General features: G+C 42.2%; 1 protein-coding gene across 1 annotated transcript in view; it reads left to right on the top strand.

The window, feature by feature from the left end:
* reln (reelin) overlaps window positions 1–16,310 on the top strand; it is a 297,718-nt gene that overhangs the window by 82,577 nt on the left and 198,831 nt on the right. The window contains exons 5-6 of the mRNA XM_068005008.1: window positions 9,484–9,516; window positions 11,587–11,665. Of these exons, the coding sequence (XP_067861109.1) occupies window positions 9,484–9,516; window positions 11,587–11,665 (112 nt within the window). The remainder of the gene's footprint in view (window positions 1–9,483; window positions 9,517–11,586; window positions 11,666–16,310) is intronic.

Genomic DNA, 16,310 nt, shown 5'->3' with positions numbered 1-16,310 from the left:
CTCTCTCAATCCTCCCCCTATCTCTCTCTCTCTCTCTCTCTCAATCCTCTTCCTCTCTCTCTCTCTTTCTCTCTCAATCCTCCCCCTTTCTCTCTCAATCCTCCCCCCTCTCTTTCAATCCTCCCCCTCTCAATCCTCCCCCTCTCTTTCTCTCAATCCTCCTCCTCTCTTTCTCTCAATCCTTCCCTTCTCTTTCAATCTTCCCCCTTTCTCTCTCTCTCAATCCTCCCTCTCTTTCTCTCAATCCTCCCCCTCTCTTTCTCTCAATCCTCCCCCTCTCTTTCAATCTTCCCCCTTTCTCTCTCTCTCAATCCTCCCTCTCTTTCTCTCAATTCTCCCCCACTCTCTCTCAATCCTCGCCCTCTCTCTCTCTCTCTCAATCCTCGCCCTCTCTCTCTCTCTCAATCCTCGCCCTCTCTCTCTCAATCCTCGTCCTTTCTCTCTCTCTCTTTCAATCCTCGCCTTCTTTCTCTCTCAATCCTCGCCCTCTTTCTCTCTCAATCCTCGCCCTCTTTCTCTCTCAATCCTCGCCCTCTTTCTCTCTCAATCCTTGCCCTCTCTCTCAATCCTTGCCCTCTCTCTCTCTCAATCCTCGCCCTCTCTCTCAATCCTCGCCCTCTCTCTCTCTCAATCCTCCCCTTCTCTTTCAATTCTCCCCCTCTCTTTCTTTCAATCCTCCCCCTCACTTTCTCTCAATCCTCCCCCTCTCTTTCTCTCAATCCTCCCCCTCCCTCTCTCTCTCAATCCTCCCCCTCCCTCTCTCAATCCTCCCTCTCTCTCTCTCAATCCTCCCTCCCTCTCTCTCTCAATCCTCTCTCCCTCTCTCTCTCAATCCTCCCTCTCTCTCTCAATCCTCCCTCTCTCTCTCTCTCAATCATCCCTCCCTCTCTCTCTCTCTCTCAATCCTCCCCTCTCTCTCTCTCTCTCAATCCTCCCCCCTCTCTCTCTTTCTCTCTCAATCCTCCCCTTCTCTCTCTCTCTCTCTCTCTCTCAATCCTCCCCTCTCTCTCTCTCAATCCTCCCCCTCTCTCTCTCTCTCAATCCTCCCCCTCTCTTTCTCTCTCTCCCTCAATCCTCCCCTCTCTCTCTCTCAATCCTCCCCCTCTCTCTCTCTCAATCCTCTTCCTCTCTCTCTCTTTCTCTCTCAATCCTCCCCCTCTCTTTCTCTCTCTCTCTCTCTCTCTCAATCCTCCCCTCTCTCTCTCAATCCTCTTCCTCTCTCTCTCAATCCTCTTCCTCTCTCTCTCTTTCTCTCTTAATCCTCCCCCTCTCTTTCTCTCTCTCTCTTTCTCAATCCTCACCACTCTCTCTCTCTCTCTCTCAATCCTCACCACTCTCTCTCTCTCTCAATCCTCCCCCTATCTCTCTCTCTCTCTCTCTCTCTCAATCCTCTTCCTCTCTCTCTCTCTTTCTCTCTCAATCCTCCCTCTCTCTCTCTCTCAATCCTCCCCTCTCTCTCTCTCTCTCAATCTTCCCCCTCTCTCTCTCTCTCTCTCTCTCTCAATCTTCCCCCTCTCTCTCTCTCTCTATCCTCCCCCATCTCTCTCAATCCTCCTACTCTCTCAATCTCCTCTGTCCACATCCTTCTCCCTCAGCCTTGCAGCAATTGAATTTGGTTGCCTTTGCAACATGGCTACTGGCTGAGACAAACTTGGAGTGTTCCACAGTGACATTAGTAACCAGAGCCTGCAACTACATACAACCTTTTTTTGGTTTTAACTGCCGTTGTTCTAGCAATTAATGATACGTGACGTTAAGGACTGAAAAACCCAATTACTGAACAACCTACAGGTGTAAAAGGTACTGTAATCAAATATTGACACTTTCTTAGGTTTCCCCATTGAGATAGTATGACATAGGACTTCACAATGCATTTTGAAAAGGAATGTTGCTACTCAATAATTTTAATATATAAAAAATTGTGTCAAGTTTCTTTCCAATTCATTTAATTGATGACTTTAATTATCTGGGGTTGTTTCTCCCAATTCTGTGCAAAGCCGCTTTAAATTCACGACTCTCATACCTTTATTTAATTCAGTTTGCTGACTTTTATCTTTATTTAGTAAAATTATTAATTGTCAGCTTCACATTTCACTTTATTTACTTCCTTTCTATCAATTCTGATTCTGTGCAAGGTCACTTTTTCAACTCCATTTCCACTTTACTTTATTCATTTACTTATTGTCATTGCCCCATTCTCTGTGAAACCATAATTTAATTCATAAAGCCTGCACATATATTTCATTAATTTATTCATATTTATAATAAGAAGGCCGGTCATTTATGGTTTTCATAGAGTAGTAGACAGAGTCTCGAAATGTAATCCCAAAAGACCACTAAAAATCACATAATACTGAGCAATAAAAACAGAATTTCAATTATTCAGTACTGTTAATCAGTGGCAATAAAGATACATTGTGCACTACATGACTTTGCACCCATTTTGTTTTAAAAAGCATATCTTCCGACTAACAGTAAGCAACACCATGGGAGAATATAGGCACACAAATATATAAATTACTGCTTTGTAATCATATCCAGGTAAATCAATGTTGTTTGAAACTATTTCATTAAAGGGCTGCGTGATGGTTCAGTGTGCTGCACCACTGACATGATGCAATGGTAGAGCACTGTGCTGTACTGTCACACTACAATGATAGGGCACTGTGACACTGCAATGGTAGGACACTGTGCTCTACTGTCAAACTGCAATGATAGGGCACTGTGTTCTACTGTCACACTGCAATGGTAGGGCATTGTGCTCTACTGCTGCCACAGTGCAGTGGTAGGGCACTGTGCTCTACTGTCACACTGCAATGGTAGGGCATTGTGCTCTACTGTCATACTGCAATTATAGGGCACTGTGCTCTACTGTCACACTGCAATGGTAGGGCACTGTGCTCTACTGTCACAATGCAATGGCAGGGCACTGTGCTCTACTGCTGTCAAAATGCAATGGTAGGGTTGTGCCCTACTGTCAAAATGCAATGGTAGGGCATTGTGCCCTACTGTCACAATGCAATGGTAGGGCACTGTGCTCTACTGTCACAATGCAATGGTAGGGCACTGTGCTCTACTGTCACAATGCAATGGTAGGGCACTGTGCTCTACTGTCACAATGCAATGGTAGGGCATTGTGCCCTACTGTCACAATGCAATGGTAGGGCATTGTGCCCTACTGTCACAATGCAATGGTAGGGCATTGTGCCCTACTGTCACAATGCAATTGTAGGGCATTGTGCTCTACTGCTGTCAAAATGCAATGGTAGGGCACTGTGCTGTACCATTGGCATTGTCTGTATTTTCTTTTGAATATTGTCGCCAGTGTCTCCTGTGAAACAATGATCTGTGTGAAATAGTTTGGAAATCAACTAGGACATCTGAGAAATCAGTAAGAAATCTAACATGTTAAAGGAACTACATGCATATTTTTAAATGTAAAATGTAATACCTTCATGATGGTATTGTTCTTCCGAGTCTATTGTTGAATCAAAAATAATTCAAACTTTAAATTTTGTTAATTAAAGGCCAGCAGAGTGACACATGATACTGAGCCTCTTGTGTCTGTCATGCTGTCAGTGCTACCAAGAAAATCGAGTCATATGGGCAGGAATACTCAGCCTACACACATTCAAGGCAACAACAGTAACGGGGTTAAAAAAAAAGAAAAAATGAACCGTTCTTGCGCTGAGAGGGTGCAGATAGCTTGCTGACACAACAGACGAGCTAACTCATCCTGCAGTAATAAGCCTCTGTTTGAAGTTTTAAAGTGCGTCATTGATTGAGCTGCTTACATGAAAGACATGAGCCGGGCAATCTGCACAGTTCTGGCACATGATTGTCCCAACCACTAGCCCCAGTATGAGAACTCAGTTTTTAAAAACTGTGAGACCAGAATTTCCCTGGACCTACTGGCAGTCCAAGGATTAGAAACAATGATTTTCTGTAACATTTACTTTGCGTGTTTTTTTTTAATTTGGCAGATTGTCGATGCTAGAATTGCAATATTCATTATTGTGTCACCATCAATGCTGAATCAATGGATACAGTCACTTTAACATTATCTTGCTTGTAATCAAAGAATGTTATTAATTGACCATGAGATTCAAAAATTAAGCCAAGTATTTTCCCAGTTAGTTCAGAGGCTGATATTTGACTAAAAAATATCTGCATTTTTAAAGGGCAAATGAAAATAGTTCAGGATTTATCCAACAGCAGAAATAAATTACATTTGCATCTTTAATTTGTAGGGTATTATAGAGAGTACGAGCTGAGGACAATAACAGAACCACTGCAGAAGTCCATTGCTATAGCTGCCCGTTGGCTCATAACAAACATGGTGCAGAATTTAAACATTTGCAGCTGTCTTTGAGAAATTTTGAGCATTTTCCACGTGTACAGAAAATGTTTCCTTCTTGTATGCTTTAATCTGTAGCCTGGGTAGGACAAGAATGTTCCCTTGATTTATAGCATTTGAAAGCAGAATTATGATTAAGGTGAAGTATAATTTTCTTTAATTGCTAGCAAAAATGAAATGTCCAGAGCAAAGTATACCTGGGGATATGAGTGCCTCAGTCCATAGCTCATTAAAGACCAACCCATGGACTCTTAATAACTTTCTAAATTATTTGCAAGCAGTTGAATGAATTAGAATTACAATTCATTCAGAGTGATAACCCAGGGCAAGTTTCTGAAGGTCTGTTGAGTACAAGAAAATTTATTCCTGAAACATTAAACTTTTATACCAAAGAATGTATTCAGGCTTAGATGTAATTTTTTTCAGGCATAAATGTTTCATTTTTTCATGATCATAATAGTTAATTTCAAAAGTTAATTATTTAGCAGGGCTATAGATTCTCTGAACATGATTATTAAATCTATCTAATAAAACATTAATAATTTTGTCCCTCGTCTTAATATTCTCTTGGCAAATGTAAAAGTTAGGGAAGCTTTATGTTTGGTTGTTATACAGCTTTCAGCAATTACCTGAATGCCCCACTGGTGTAAAACTTGCTGATGGAGAAAGTTTTTTCAACTATACTTAGGGTAAGTAGCAAACCATGTCCCTGGAATTCTGTCTTCAGCACAAAGGCATGCTTCACATCTGAAAGGGTTCCTTGCAAGGGACAGGCTTTTCCAACAGGATTGATTGGCGCTGTAATCCCTGCAGGGATCAATGCCACTTCCTTTGACCTGATGTTTTATGGATCAGTTGTCAATTACATTATAATTCTCTGCAGAGTTACCTCATGATCCCTAAGTAATACGAAACACTGATGAACCTAGTTTATCTGAAAACCTTGAGACCGCTGTTATTATAATATTTGATTGGGGGAACAAGGTAGGGAAAAAAGCAAGATGCAAAATTAGCAACACAATGGAGGAAAGAAAACCATGAAGAGAGCGCCATTCTCATTTCTTCCTGCTGACCCAGGTTTTTATTCTTGGATTTTAGTAAAATGTCTTTATTTGTGTCCTTTTACATTCAATTTTAAGAGAGCAGTATATACCCTGCACTCACAAGATAGCCATTTAATATAGAGAGGGCCAATTTTCCTTTGCTAAATATCCCACGTTCAGCATTTTCTGAAGCCCTAGTCAGAGGAAAGGGGCAGATACCCATAACATTGGGTCCCTTGGCTCTTTAGTTGCTGTTTCAGACAGCAGTCACCAGGCTGAATTTCACAATGAGTTTGCGCTGCTGCAGGGCTTGAAAGCCTGCACCAGTGCACAGCTTCCTGTCCTCACTGTGGGGGAGTGCCGATTCCTGGGTGGTGGCCCCACCTGCCGCTCACATAGAGCCTTTAAATGAAATTTTAGAAATACAGCCGGGTTCAGCTGAGGGCGAGTTTGGCACACTGCCTGAGGTGGGGTGGGGGTGGTAGGAAAATCAGGGCCAGAATATTTGAATACTAAAACAGAAGGTTGGATTTCAAAATACAGTCCCCACCGCTTATAGCAGGCGCATTGGTGTTCAGGTGATTTGCCCACTATAAGCAGTGGACGGTAAAATCCCGAAGTGTCAAATACAAACAGTGTCAGTAGCCAGTTTGGCTTCCAGCTCTACCTGTTCATGTGGGAGTCGTCATCATCCTAAAGAGGAGGGGAAACACAGTACTTTGAAAGACAATGAAATCTGGCAGCCTGAGCCATGGCTGGTAAAGACATGTAATCCCATCACTCAGCCAGTATTTCACCACCCTCCCGATACAAACAGTGGCACTGTAGTACTGAGGCACTCAGTCCTCGGGTGAATAGTTAACAGTACAAACTGAAAGACATTTAATAAGCACTTCAATTTGCCTGAAATCAGCAAAGCTTTTAAAACAGTAAGTAGAGGGGATTAAGTAATTAAGGTAATCGCACTTTTGCGAGGTGCGAAAAGCTTATTGAAATGCCCGAAATAGCTGGCGCCCTCAATGAGTTAAGCAGCGCCTTTGTAATTGACTGCAATGGGAATGGCAAATGGTTAGCGTCATTTGGCCAATATAGGCGGCTTCCTGTGATAAGTGTGGACGGTGTATGTGGTGGGCACTGCAATAGGAAATTCAATTCTGAAGAATGTTTCAATTCTGAAGAATGTTTCAAATTACCAAGCAGTTTGAAACTTATGAAAAATGAATCACTTGCAGTGAATGAAAAAAAAATGTTAACATGCCTTTAAACATGTCCTTTAAAATTCATGAAATCCAGCAAAGCACTTCATTTGGAAATTTAATGGGATCCTCTAGAGCCAATAATGGAACACACCTCGAATTTGTTGTTTGAAATATTAATGTATAAATTCTTACTACATTGATATGACACTCCTTTGTTGGAAATCTGAAACAAAAGCTCTTCGAGCCGGCGTGGACATGATGGGCCAAATGGCCTCCTTCTGTGCTGTATCTTTTTTATGGTTCTATGGTTCTATGGCTCTAAAAGCAGAAAATGCTGGAAATACTCAGCCGGTCAATTGGCACCTGTGGAGAGAGCAAGCAAATTATTGTTTTCAGGTGTAACCTTTTGTTAGAATCAATAAAGAGTTATACCACAAAATATTAACTTACCTCATCTCCCCACAAATGCCGATTGACCCGCTAAGCGTTTCCAATATTTTCCATTTTTGTTTCTGCCCCATTTACGCTGAGATGGAAATTCCTACCCGGGGGTTCGGGTGTTTTTTTTGCCCATGCCCCTATGTCCAGGCAGCAGTTTGGGGCATGTCCAGGGGCATTACCAGTATCAGCCCAGCTGTTCGCTGTTGTAAGCCTTACTAACGGCCAAAAAAGATGTAAAGGAACAAAGGTATTCAATCTCAGAAGGATTGATAACCTTCTTACTATTCCCTGCAGGGGAATTAAAAAAAAACTTCCATCCTTGAACTTTATAAGGGCCTTGGGTCACACTTGGATTGTTACTTCCATCCAGTGTAACAATCCAATTCAGATACAGCATGAGCCACACGTGGAGTAAAGCTCCCCGTGCTAACTCTGCCTAGATAATATGCTTCAATTTGAACCTTGGTGCACCAGTGTGACATAAGAACATAGGAAATAGGAGCAGGAGTAGGCAATACGGCCCCTCGAGCCTGCTCCGCCATTCAATAAGATCATGGCTGATCTTCGATCTCAAATCCACTTTCCCGCCCGATCCCCATATCCTTTGATTCCCTTGGAGTTCAAAAATTTATCAATCTCAGTCTTGAATATACTCAAATGACTGAGCATCCACAGCCCTCTGGAGTAGAGAATTCCAAAGATTCACCACTCTCTGAGTGAAAAATTTCCTCCTCATCTCAGTCCTAAATGCCCGACCCCTTATCCTGAGACTATGCCCCCTAGTTCTAGACTCTCCAGCCAGGGGAAACAGCCTCTCCGCATCTACCCTGTCAAGCCCTTGAAGAATTTTATACGTTTCAATGAGATCACCTCTCATTCTTCTAAACTCTTCTAATATAGGCCCATTCCACTGAATCTCTCCTCATAGGACAACCCTCTCATTTCCACTGGGACATTTCCATTTCCCACTTCACCAGCCTCCAAATGAAACTGCCAATCTAATGTCAATTAGTGATGAATTATGGGTAGTTTTGCAGTATGGAACTGGGTTGAGGCAGTTCACTTGAACTCATTTTACTTAGGACCTCCATCACAGAGGGTTTCCTTTCACTAGAATGGGAGTTGTATTCAAACCTCAGTCACAGTGTTTGTCTCTTGCAATTTTTCCTCTATGTCATTAAAAAAAAGTTTCTGCTGGTCATTTTTCTTAACCATTATTACAATATGCTTTGTGCTGAATAATCCACAATGTCATTTCTCTTTGATTAGATGCAAAATTCTGTGTGATTTTAAAAAGTGCATTCTTAGTTACTACAGATACCAGAAATGCTCCATTTAAGCAGTGTGGCAGGTTCAAGCTGAAAGCTTTTCTGCCTGTTATTAATAAGTAAGAATAGACCCTCATCCAAGGCTGCAGCTAAGGTGCCACCATCAGTATTCCCATGTTTGGGCTGAGGAAGGGGGAAAAAAAAGGATTCATGCTTCTGATCATTGCCCAGTAAACTTTGTTGGAAGATACATGCTTTGGATAACAGATGAAATGAAGATCAGGTTCAGGTGTGATACTGTCCACAGTCAAATATCCTAGCAGCATTTACCGTATAGGCTGACACATGAAGAATAGCTATTTGAGTGAGGTCCCGGAGAGCTGCTGGCACCAATGAAGCTAGACTCCAGCAAATGATTGCATTTTAAAAGAAGAATCTTTTAAAAAGAATAGATGAAAAGTCAGAGCAAGGAATCTACATCAACTGCATTCTCAAAGTTGGATTTACATTAAACAGTGCCTTTGTGTATATATTTATTTATAGCTTTCAGCACTATGCATGAGTAATTATAATTTAACACATTTGCATTTTTGTTTGAGTGTTGATAGTGATTCATACACTCTTGAATAAACACAACTTAAGCCTGATTGCACAGGTGACCGATGGATTTTACTTTTCTAAACAATTACAATACATTAAAATCCTGCTGTATGAGGACACTGCATTGGTGCAGTTTATTAACATGCTGCCCCACAGGGTTAATAGAATGTGATTTTCCCACTTGGCAAACTGCTGATCCTGGATGAAGAGGAAAATGTCAGGCCCTTGGGTTTTTGACCAGCTTTCAATTTTAAAATGCTCCATACCAACATCAATATAGCACTTAAGTCAAATAGTGATCCACCTAAACAAAAATATGAAAGGTCCACAGTTCCCAAATTATTAAAGGCTGTTCTTAAAGTTAATTTGGATTGTCAAATAACCAACTTCTTCAGGAAGAATGAGCCTTATCATGGATTCACATCATATCCTAAAATTAACATTTCTACCTAGAGAATATTGTACATGGAAATGTTTCACTTGTAAATTATTTACATATGTGATCGTTATCATGGGATGAAATAGCATTTGCCTAACAATTAACATAAATTATCTGTTCTGTTCTCATCTCACAGCTCCCACTGAATCACCCCTACGGCCCAAGCTGGGTAAGTGAGGATATTTCAACAGTGCATGAGTACTGTCTGGAGCTCTTCAGTAATCCATTGTTATGAAGATGTGCGCTAGACATCTTTTCAGACATATCTTAAGATTTTATTGAGCAATTAAACCATGTGTACTTTTTTGCTTTGGCCCAAGTTGTCCTTTTTGCCCATTTTACTTGTGTCATGTTTAACAAAAAGATCATAAATTATATGTAGTAATCTTATAATATTTCATTGTATCACCGTTGGCTAATCATACTTCCTATGTATATCATTCAGAGTGACTTCCTGCAGAAGGTTAAGTTTTGTTTCATAAGAGGCACAAGGCTGTTTATGGAAGCTGGTGAGCACGAACAGCAAGTGTTGGGGAAAAAGCATGAATTGTAGCAAGAGGTGCCTCCCAAGTACCATAAATGGAGAGGGGTATCTGTAAGTACATTAGAAATGGAAGGAAATACTTTCAAGTGCCATTATGAATGGAGAGCGGTACCTGCAAGTATGGTGTGCTCTGATGGCTTAATGGTGTAGCTCTATAATACAAAGATATGTTGTAGTTTTTCCAGTGGTCTAGCTTAGTAGTATATGTGGTGCCTGCAATGTTGTAATTGAGTAGTACACAAATATGCTGTGGGTGCAGGTTAGTAATGTGTGAGTGTACTATGCCATGGATTGATGGGACAATCGTTTTTCTTAGGGCTATCTGCAGAGATGGCAAGCCTGTTGAAGAATGAGTGTTAATGATCAGAGGATACTGCTCTTGTGCGTTTATTAATGGATAGATTCAAACAACCTTGGTAGTGGCCTTAGAATTTGTCATATGACTGTGCTTTTGGCAGGAAATGTTCATCATTTGTGGAAGGCCGTAATGGAAAATTACTGAATGCGAAAAAAATGAGTTTAAAAAAAATTCTTCCAAATATTTTACCTGGTCGCACAGCACAAAATAATGCTGCATCTAATTCGGCTTTAAATTGGCAACCTGACTCAGACAGGCCACAGGATAGCTGGTGCGAGAAATAGGAAAATGTCACACTGGTGCAGTAGAGGGTGTTCTTTTGAAGATAAACTGAAGTAGATTGTTGTGGCAAAGTCAAGGGAGTTTTACTCTGCATCTAGCTATGTAATAATTGGAAGCACTTTATGCTGACACTGGGTGCCTGAAACGGATAGGTTCCAGACCACAGTACTAACATTCCTTACCTTCATGAGCATAAAATGCACATAATGGAGTTTAATCACAATAGTTCAGGAAAAGAATATTGCCTGAATATAAATAGCCAACAATGAAATCAATTACCTCATTGTTTGAATTCCCATGTAATTTCTTGTTACTTTTGACGCTAACTTTCTTGCCTGTATGAATTTCAGTATCTGCATAGAAGTGAGGACCCAGCTCATGTTTAAGTTTTTATGTTTAAAGGATAGACCAGCCTTTAAATGGTACTCACATTCTTCAAGTATAACTATGCTGATATAATCATGTGTTAAGTAGGTAGACTTGTAAAATGAATCACAAGCTTGGCGATTCTGGTAATTCTCTAAGAGACTATAACCAGTGCCATTCTCAGTAAATGTTTTACAGGCATCAGGCAAGGGACTAAACAGCACAACGGGATGCTAATGTAGGCATGCAGCACTGCATAATAAGATACTCAAATACAACCTGCATCCCTGGGCAGACAGCAATTTTAACGGAGCATAGACATTTTCCATGTCCTATGTGGCACTATCCTTTGGAGTTACTATTAGCATTCATTTAAATTTTAAAGGAATAAAACCATAACAAACTAATGTTGCCATGGAGATGGAAAATCTACAAACCTCTGTTGCTAAGATTTGCATGCATCCTGTCCTTGAAAGAACTCGCTTTGAACTCAGGCCAAACAGAGGCAAGCCTGACTCTCCAGAGCATTGCGCTTAATATAAATTGTGTGATTATAACTAATGCTTTTTCTTAAGAAAAAAATTTGACTGAGCTCTTGAGACAGTGTTAGACAAGCTAAGCATATATTTTGCAGGGTAAATTGCTTTGTGATAGATTGTTTATTAATTAGGCTTAATTTCCTTTCTTAGCTGAAATCCACAGTGCCAATGTGATTCTTCGGGACGACTTTGATTCATATCCACAACTGGAACTGAATCCAGACATATGGTAGGTGTACCTGTAAATATAAACAAAGTGTTTAACCTCTGTAGTTTGGAGGTCTCATTATCATTAAAGTTATTTTTCACACTTGTTATGAAGCAGAGCATGTCTGTTTTGTTTTCATAGTGCATACTAGTGAACACATGGTCGGCTAAAATATTCAAACCACCTTGAAAATTCATTCAGTGTGTGCTATATCACCTCAGTTTGTATATCTTGCAAAACAACAACAACTTGCATTTATATAGCGACCTTATTGTAATAAACATCCTCCAGGTGCTTCACAGAGATGGAAGAGATGCCAAGCAAAAGAGTTGGAGAGATAACCCAAAGCATAGTTGAAAAGTTAGGTTTTCATGAGGCTTTTAAAGTAAGGAAGAGAGATAGCAAGGTGGACAGGTATAAGGAGGAAGTTCCAGAGAGTAGGGCAGAAATGTCTGAAACTTATGCCACCAATAATGGGCTAAAGTGGACAGAAAAGACCCCAGCTCCATGCGTACACACACATTTTCAGCCTTCGTGCATATGCGGAAATCTGCAGATTCACCCAGAAATATTTGTGGCGTTTGCAGGGGTGGGCACACCAGGAACCAACTTTGAAGCAAAATTATATTTAATTTTTCAATTTTTTATGCTCACCTTTGTTCATGGGTCACCTCACATGAAACCTAAAATAATTTTATTCAGCAGTTCCCAAAAGTTTTACTTTTTGTTCAAACAACCACAAAAAACCTCTCATGTCTTCTAAACAATGTTACTGACTTTTTTTCCTTCCTTTTTCTCTTTCTATCCCCCACTTTCCTGTTTCTCTCCTTTTCTCCTTTCCCTTTGCTCTCCTGTTTAACTCTGTGGTGGGGAAGGGGAAGGGGGAAGGAGAGCTGACTGTCAGCGTTAACTGCTAATGGGTAGCATGTATGTTAGGCACAGTAAAAACTGCTTCCAAAAAACTTCCCTTACACCAAAATATTCAATGCTTCTGTGACAGTTCATTTATCTCGAAGTATGGAATTTGTGAATTTTATTAAAAACAATTGAGCAGGATGCATCAAATACTGAAGGACTGTACTTTACGGTTGCTGACAGCCATTGCTGATAAACCCCAGCATGCTGTATGCAGCACATATTTATGGGAATAGAGAGAAACTATTTCTGCTGGTTGGGGAGTCTAGGATTAGGGGACATAGCCAGGACTTTCAGGAGTAAAGTTAGGAATCACCTCTACACACAAAGGGTGGTACAAGTTTGGAACTCTCTTCCACGAACAGCAGTTGATGCCAGCTCAATTGTTAATTTTAAATCTGAGATTGATAGATTTTTGTTAACCAAAGGTATTAAGGGATGTGGGGCTAAGGCAGGTCTATGGAGTTAGTTCACAGATCAGCCATGATCTCATTGAATGGCAGCAGAACAGGCTCGAGGGGCTAAATGGCCTACTCCTGTTCCTATTTTCCTATGTTTCTATGAATGACCATGAAGAGGTGCAGTTTCTTAATCTGACTGTCATATACATAACGTTAGGCCTGTGAGCACTGACATGACCTGTTGAGATTGACTGATTTCTAAGATGAACCATTCAAACTATTCTTAAAACCTGGGAAGCTGGCTGTCCAAAGAGGAATGGTGGAAACAGAAAGTCGACACGTAAGTCCTCAAATCATAATGATAGCTGGAATGTGACTGACTCCTTAGAATTTTCAGATTGGTGCAATTCTGGAGATGGCCAGGAACAGCCCTCTTGGAATCTCCACTGTCACCCCTGCAAGTTCACACCACCACAGCTGTTCTGTCTACTGAAGAAGAAACTTCAACCATTTTTATAAGAATTATAATCTTAGTTTTTATTTGAACTAAAATAGGAGGAGAAATCTGTAGCTGCAAGCACAGTCTACAATGTGATGATAACACCGTGTCATCAATCAAATCATCTGTAAATGAGATAGTGTCTCGGCACGATACTTTACCTCACAACTTGACCCCTTTAATATGGTAACTCCCGCTTAACATTGTTTGATACAGTTTCTGATATAACGTTTTTTTTTCTGGCTCCCTCATTAATAAGGATCCTATAGATCTCTCTATCTATAATACGGGTGTTCCTTTATCTTAGAATATGCTTTTAACTTGTCTACCAACTTCAGAATTCATGGGTCATGTACTCTACCTACCTAAAGATAGATAAAAAAAATACTAACCACAAATACTGGAAATAGAAAATACTGGAAATACACAGTCAGTGAACATCTGGAATAGAAGGACAGCTAATCATTTTAGTTATAACCCTTCATCAGAAGTTTTACTTCTGAAGGAATTTTTTGCAGGAATCTGCTTTTCCTAGCTATCTCCATTTGTGTAGCACCTTAACATAAAAAAACACCTTAAAGGTGCTACATGCAAGTTGTTGTTGATTTTGATTCTACCATTTTTACTTCCTGTACTTGGCTCAGATGGCAGCACTCTCAAGTCTGAGTCAGGAGATAATGGTCCCGATTTTAGAATGGAGGCGGGATGGCAGTGGGGGTGTGAATGGATGCGTGGGTAACCCGCCTAATAAAATATGTCCATTTCCCACACGATCGCAAGTGAATTGGTGCCACTTAAAGCGGCTTCCAGGTTTGCCGCCCGAAAGCTGCGCACCGGGCGCACCCGCATCACGGGCTGTTAGCTGGAGGAGCTCTATTTAAAGGGCCATTGCTCCAAAGGCTTTTGCTGGAGCAAAGACCCAGAAATCACAATGGAGCAGCACAGGGGCAAGGCTGCTCCAAGGTTCAGCGATGCCTCACTGCAGCAGCTACTGGACGGGGTGAGGAGGAGGAGGGAAGTCTTTTACCCTGCGGACGGAAGGAATTGTCCTGCCTCTACCACCAAGAAGGCCTGGCTCGAGGTGGCAGAGGAGGTCACCAGCAGCAGCAACATCTCCCGCACCTGGGTCCAGTGCAGGAAGCGCTTCAATGACCTAACTAGGTCAGCAAAAGTGAGTACACTTACTGATTCTCCTACATTCCATGTTCCACATCACCGCTTCCCCCCACCCCCCAAAACTCATTCTGCACTGCCAAGTCTACTCCGTCACATCACTCCTCACACCCACTCAAAGCTCATCCTCAACTTATCTGCACTTCCTCACCTCCCTATTAGTCACCCCACCGCTAGCCTCCGTTGAGCTTCAAGCACGGCTCACAAATAAGTCCATTCAGGCCCTAACAACAATTGTTCGGACTCAGTGTGAACAACATTCTGTCGCCTTAAACAGGCAGACAGATACTTAACAGCTGGGCTTCCAAGGCCTCATACATGTCCTCCAAACTGTTCTCTTGCAGGATGGTAGGAGTGATGTGGGCCTGGTCCAGGGGAGGGATGATGGCGAAAGGGGACGTGGAAGTGGGGACGCCATTCAAAGCGCTCCCACCTCTCACCCGTTGCCCCCCTCTCAACCAGCATCCACAATGCTGCCTCCTCTCTAGGTGGCCGAGTTTTCCCCTGCACAGGTGCAGGTGGAGCAGTCTTTGGGGGGCCCTCACGGGCTTCAAAACCCACAAGGCATAGGCCGAAAGCATCTAAGCAGTCAAGGCATGAACATGAGCAACCTGCCACTACCTCTGCTGCAGCCACAGGGGATGCACCACATAGAAGCGGTAGGAAGAGGAAGGCTAAGGCCTCTTGTGTGATCACGAAGGGTATGTACAAGGGTGTCTGACAGATTGTCATGTTTTTCATTTATATTTGGTTTTGGTTAAAGTCACATTAAATGTTATCATTCTCACCACGACTGCCACGTCTTGCCCATTCTTGACTGGCTTTTGTGATAGCGCCCTCTCATGAGCTTCACCATGAACGGTGACACTTGATGCCACCCATTGGGTCACTTTACAGTGGGTGTATGTACAGTTGCAGGACTGTTTTGTGCAGGGAGGGGTGGGGGGGCTGGTGTTGGTGTTGCTTTTTGCAGATGGTCTGAGGACTGGACTCTTCACACTTTCCAATGTTAGGAGAACTGTTCACATATCAGTGACTCCCTCACGAGCAGACAGGTGAGCCGCTGCTCTGCCATGGGTTCCTCTTCCTCCTCAATGTGGATGGCAGATGTGGATGGGGCCTCCTCAAGCCGCACCCCTCTCTGTTGTGCCATGTTGTGCAGGACACAACTCACTACTATAATGTGTCCCACTCTGTCTGGTGTGTATTGAAACGCTTCCCCAGAATGATCAAGGCACCTAAATCGCATCTTGAGCAGCCTTATAGCGTGCCCAATGTAGACCTGGTGGCGATGTGGCTGTCGTTATATCGACGCTGTTGCTCGGTGATGAGGTTCCCCAGAGGTGTCATAAGCCAGGTGTGCAGGGGGTATCCCTTGTCCCCGAGGAACCAGCCCTTAAGGGTGTTCAGTGCGTGGAAGAGGGGCGGGATGTTGGATTCCCTCAGAATTAAGGAATCATGGCAGCTGCCAGGGAATCTGGCGCACACATGAAGGAATCTTTTGCGGTGGTCACAAACGAGCTGAGCGTTGATGGAGTGGTACCCCTTTCTGTTGATGAACAGTCCTGGCTCGTGTGGAGGTGCTCGTATTGCTATATGGGTACAATCGATTGCACCCTGCACCTGCGGGAAGCCAGCCACAGAGTGGAATCCCACTGCCCTCTCCGTTTGCTGAGGT

This window comes from Heptranchias perlo, chromosome 24, assembly GCF_035084215.1.
Source record: "Heptranchias perlo isolate sHepPer1 chromosome 24, sHepPer1.hap1, whole genome shotgun sequence".
In the NCBI taxonomy this organism is placed as follows: Eukaryota; Metazoa; Chordata; class Chondrichthyes; order Hexanchiformes; family Hexanchidae; genus Heptranchias; species Heptranchias perlo.
Note: the sequence above shows the minus strand (reverse complement) of the source record. Positions and strands in the feature narration are given on the sequence as shown.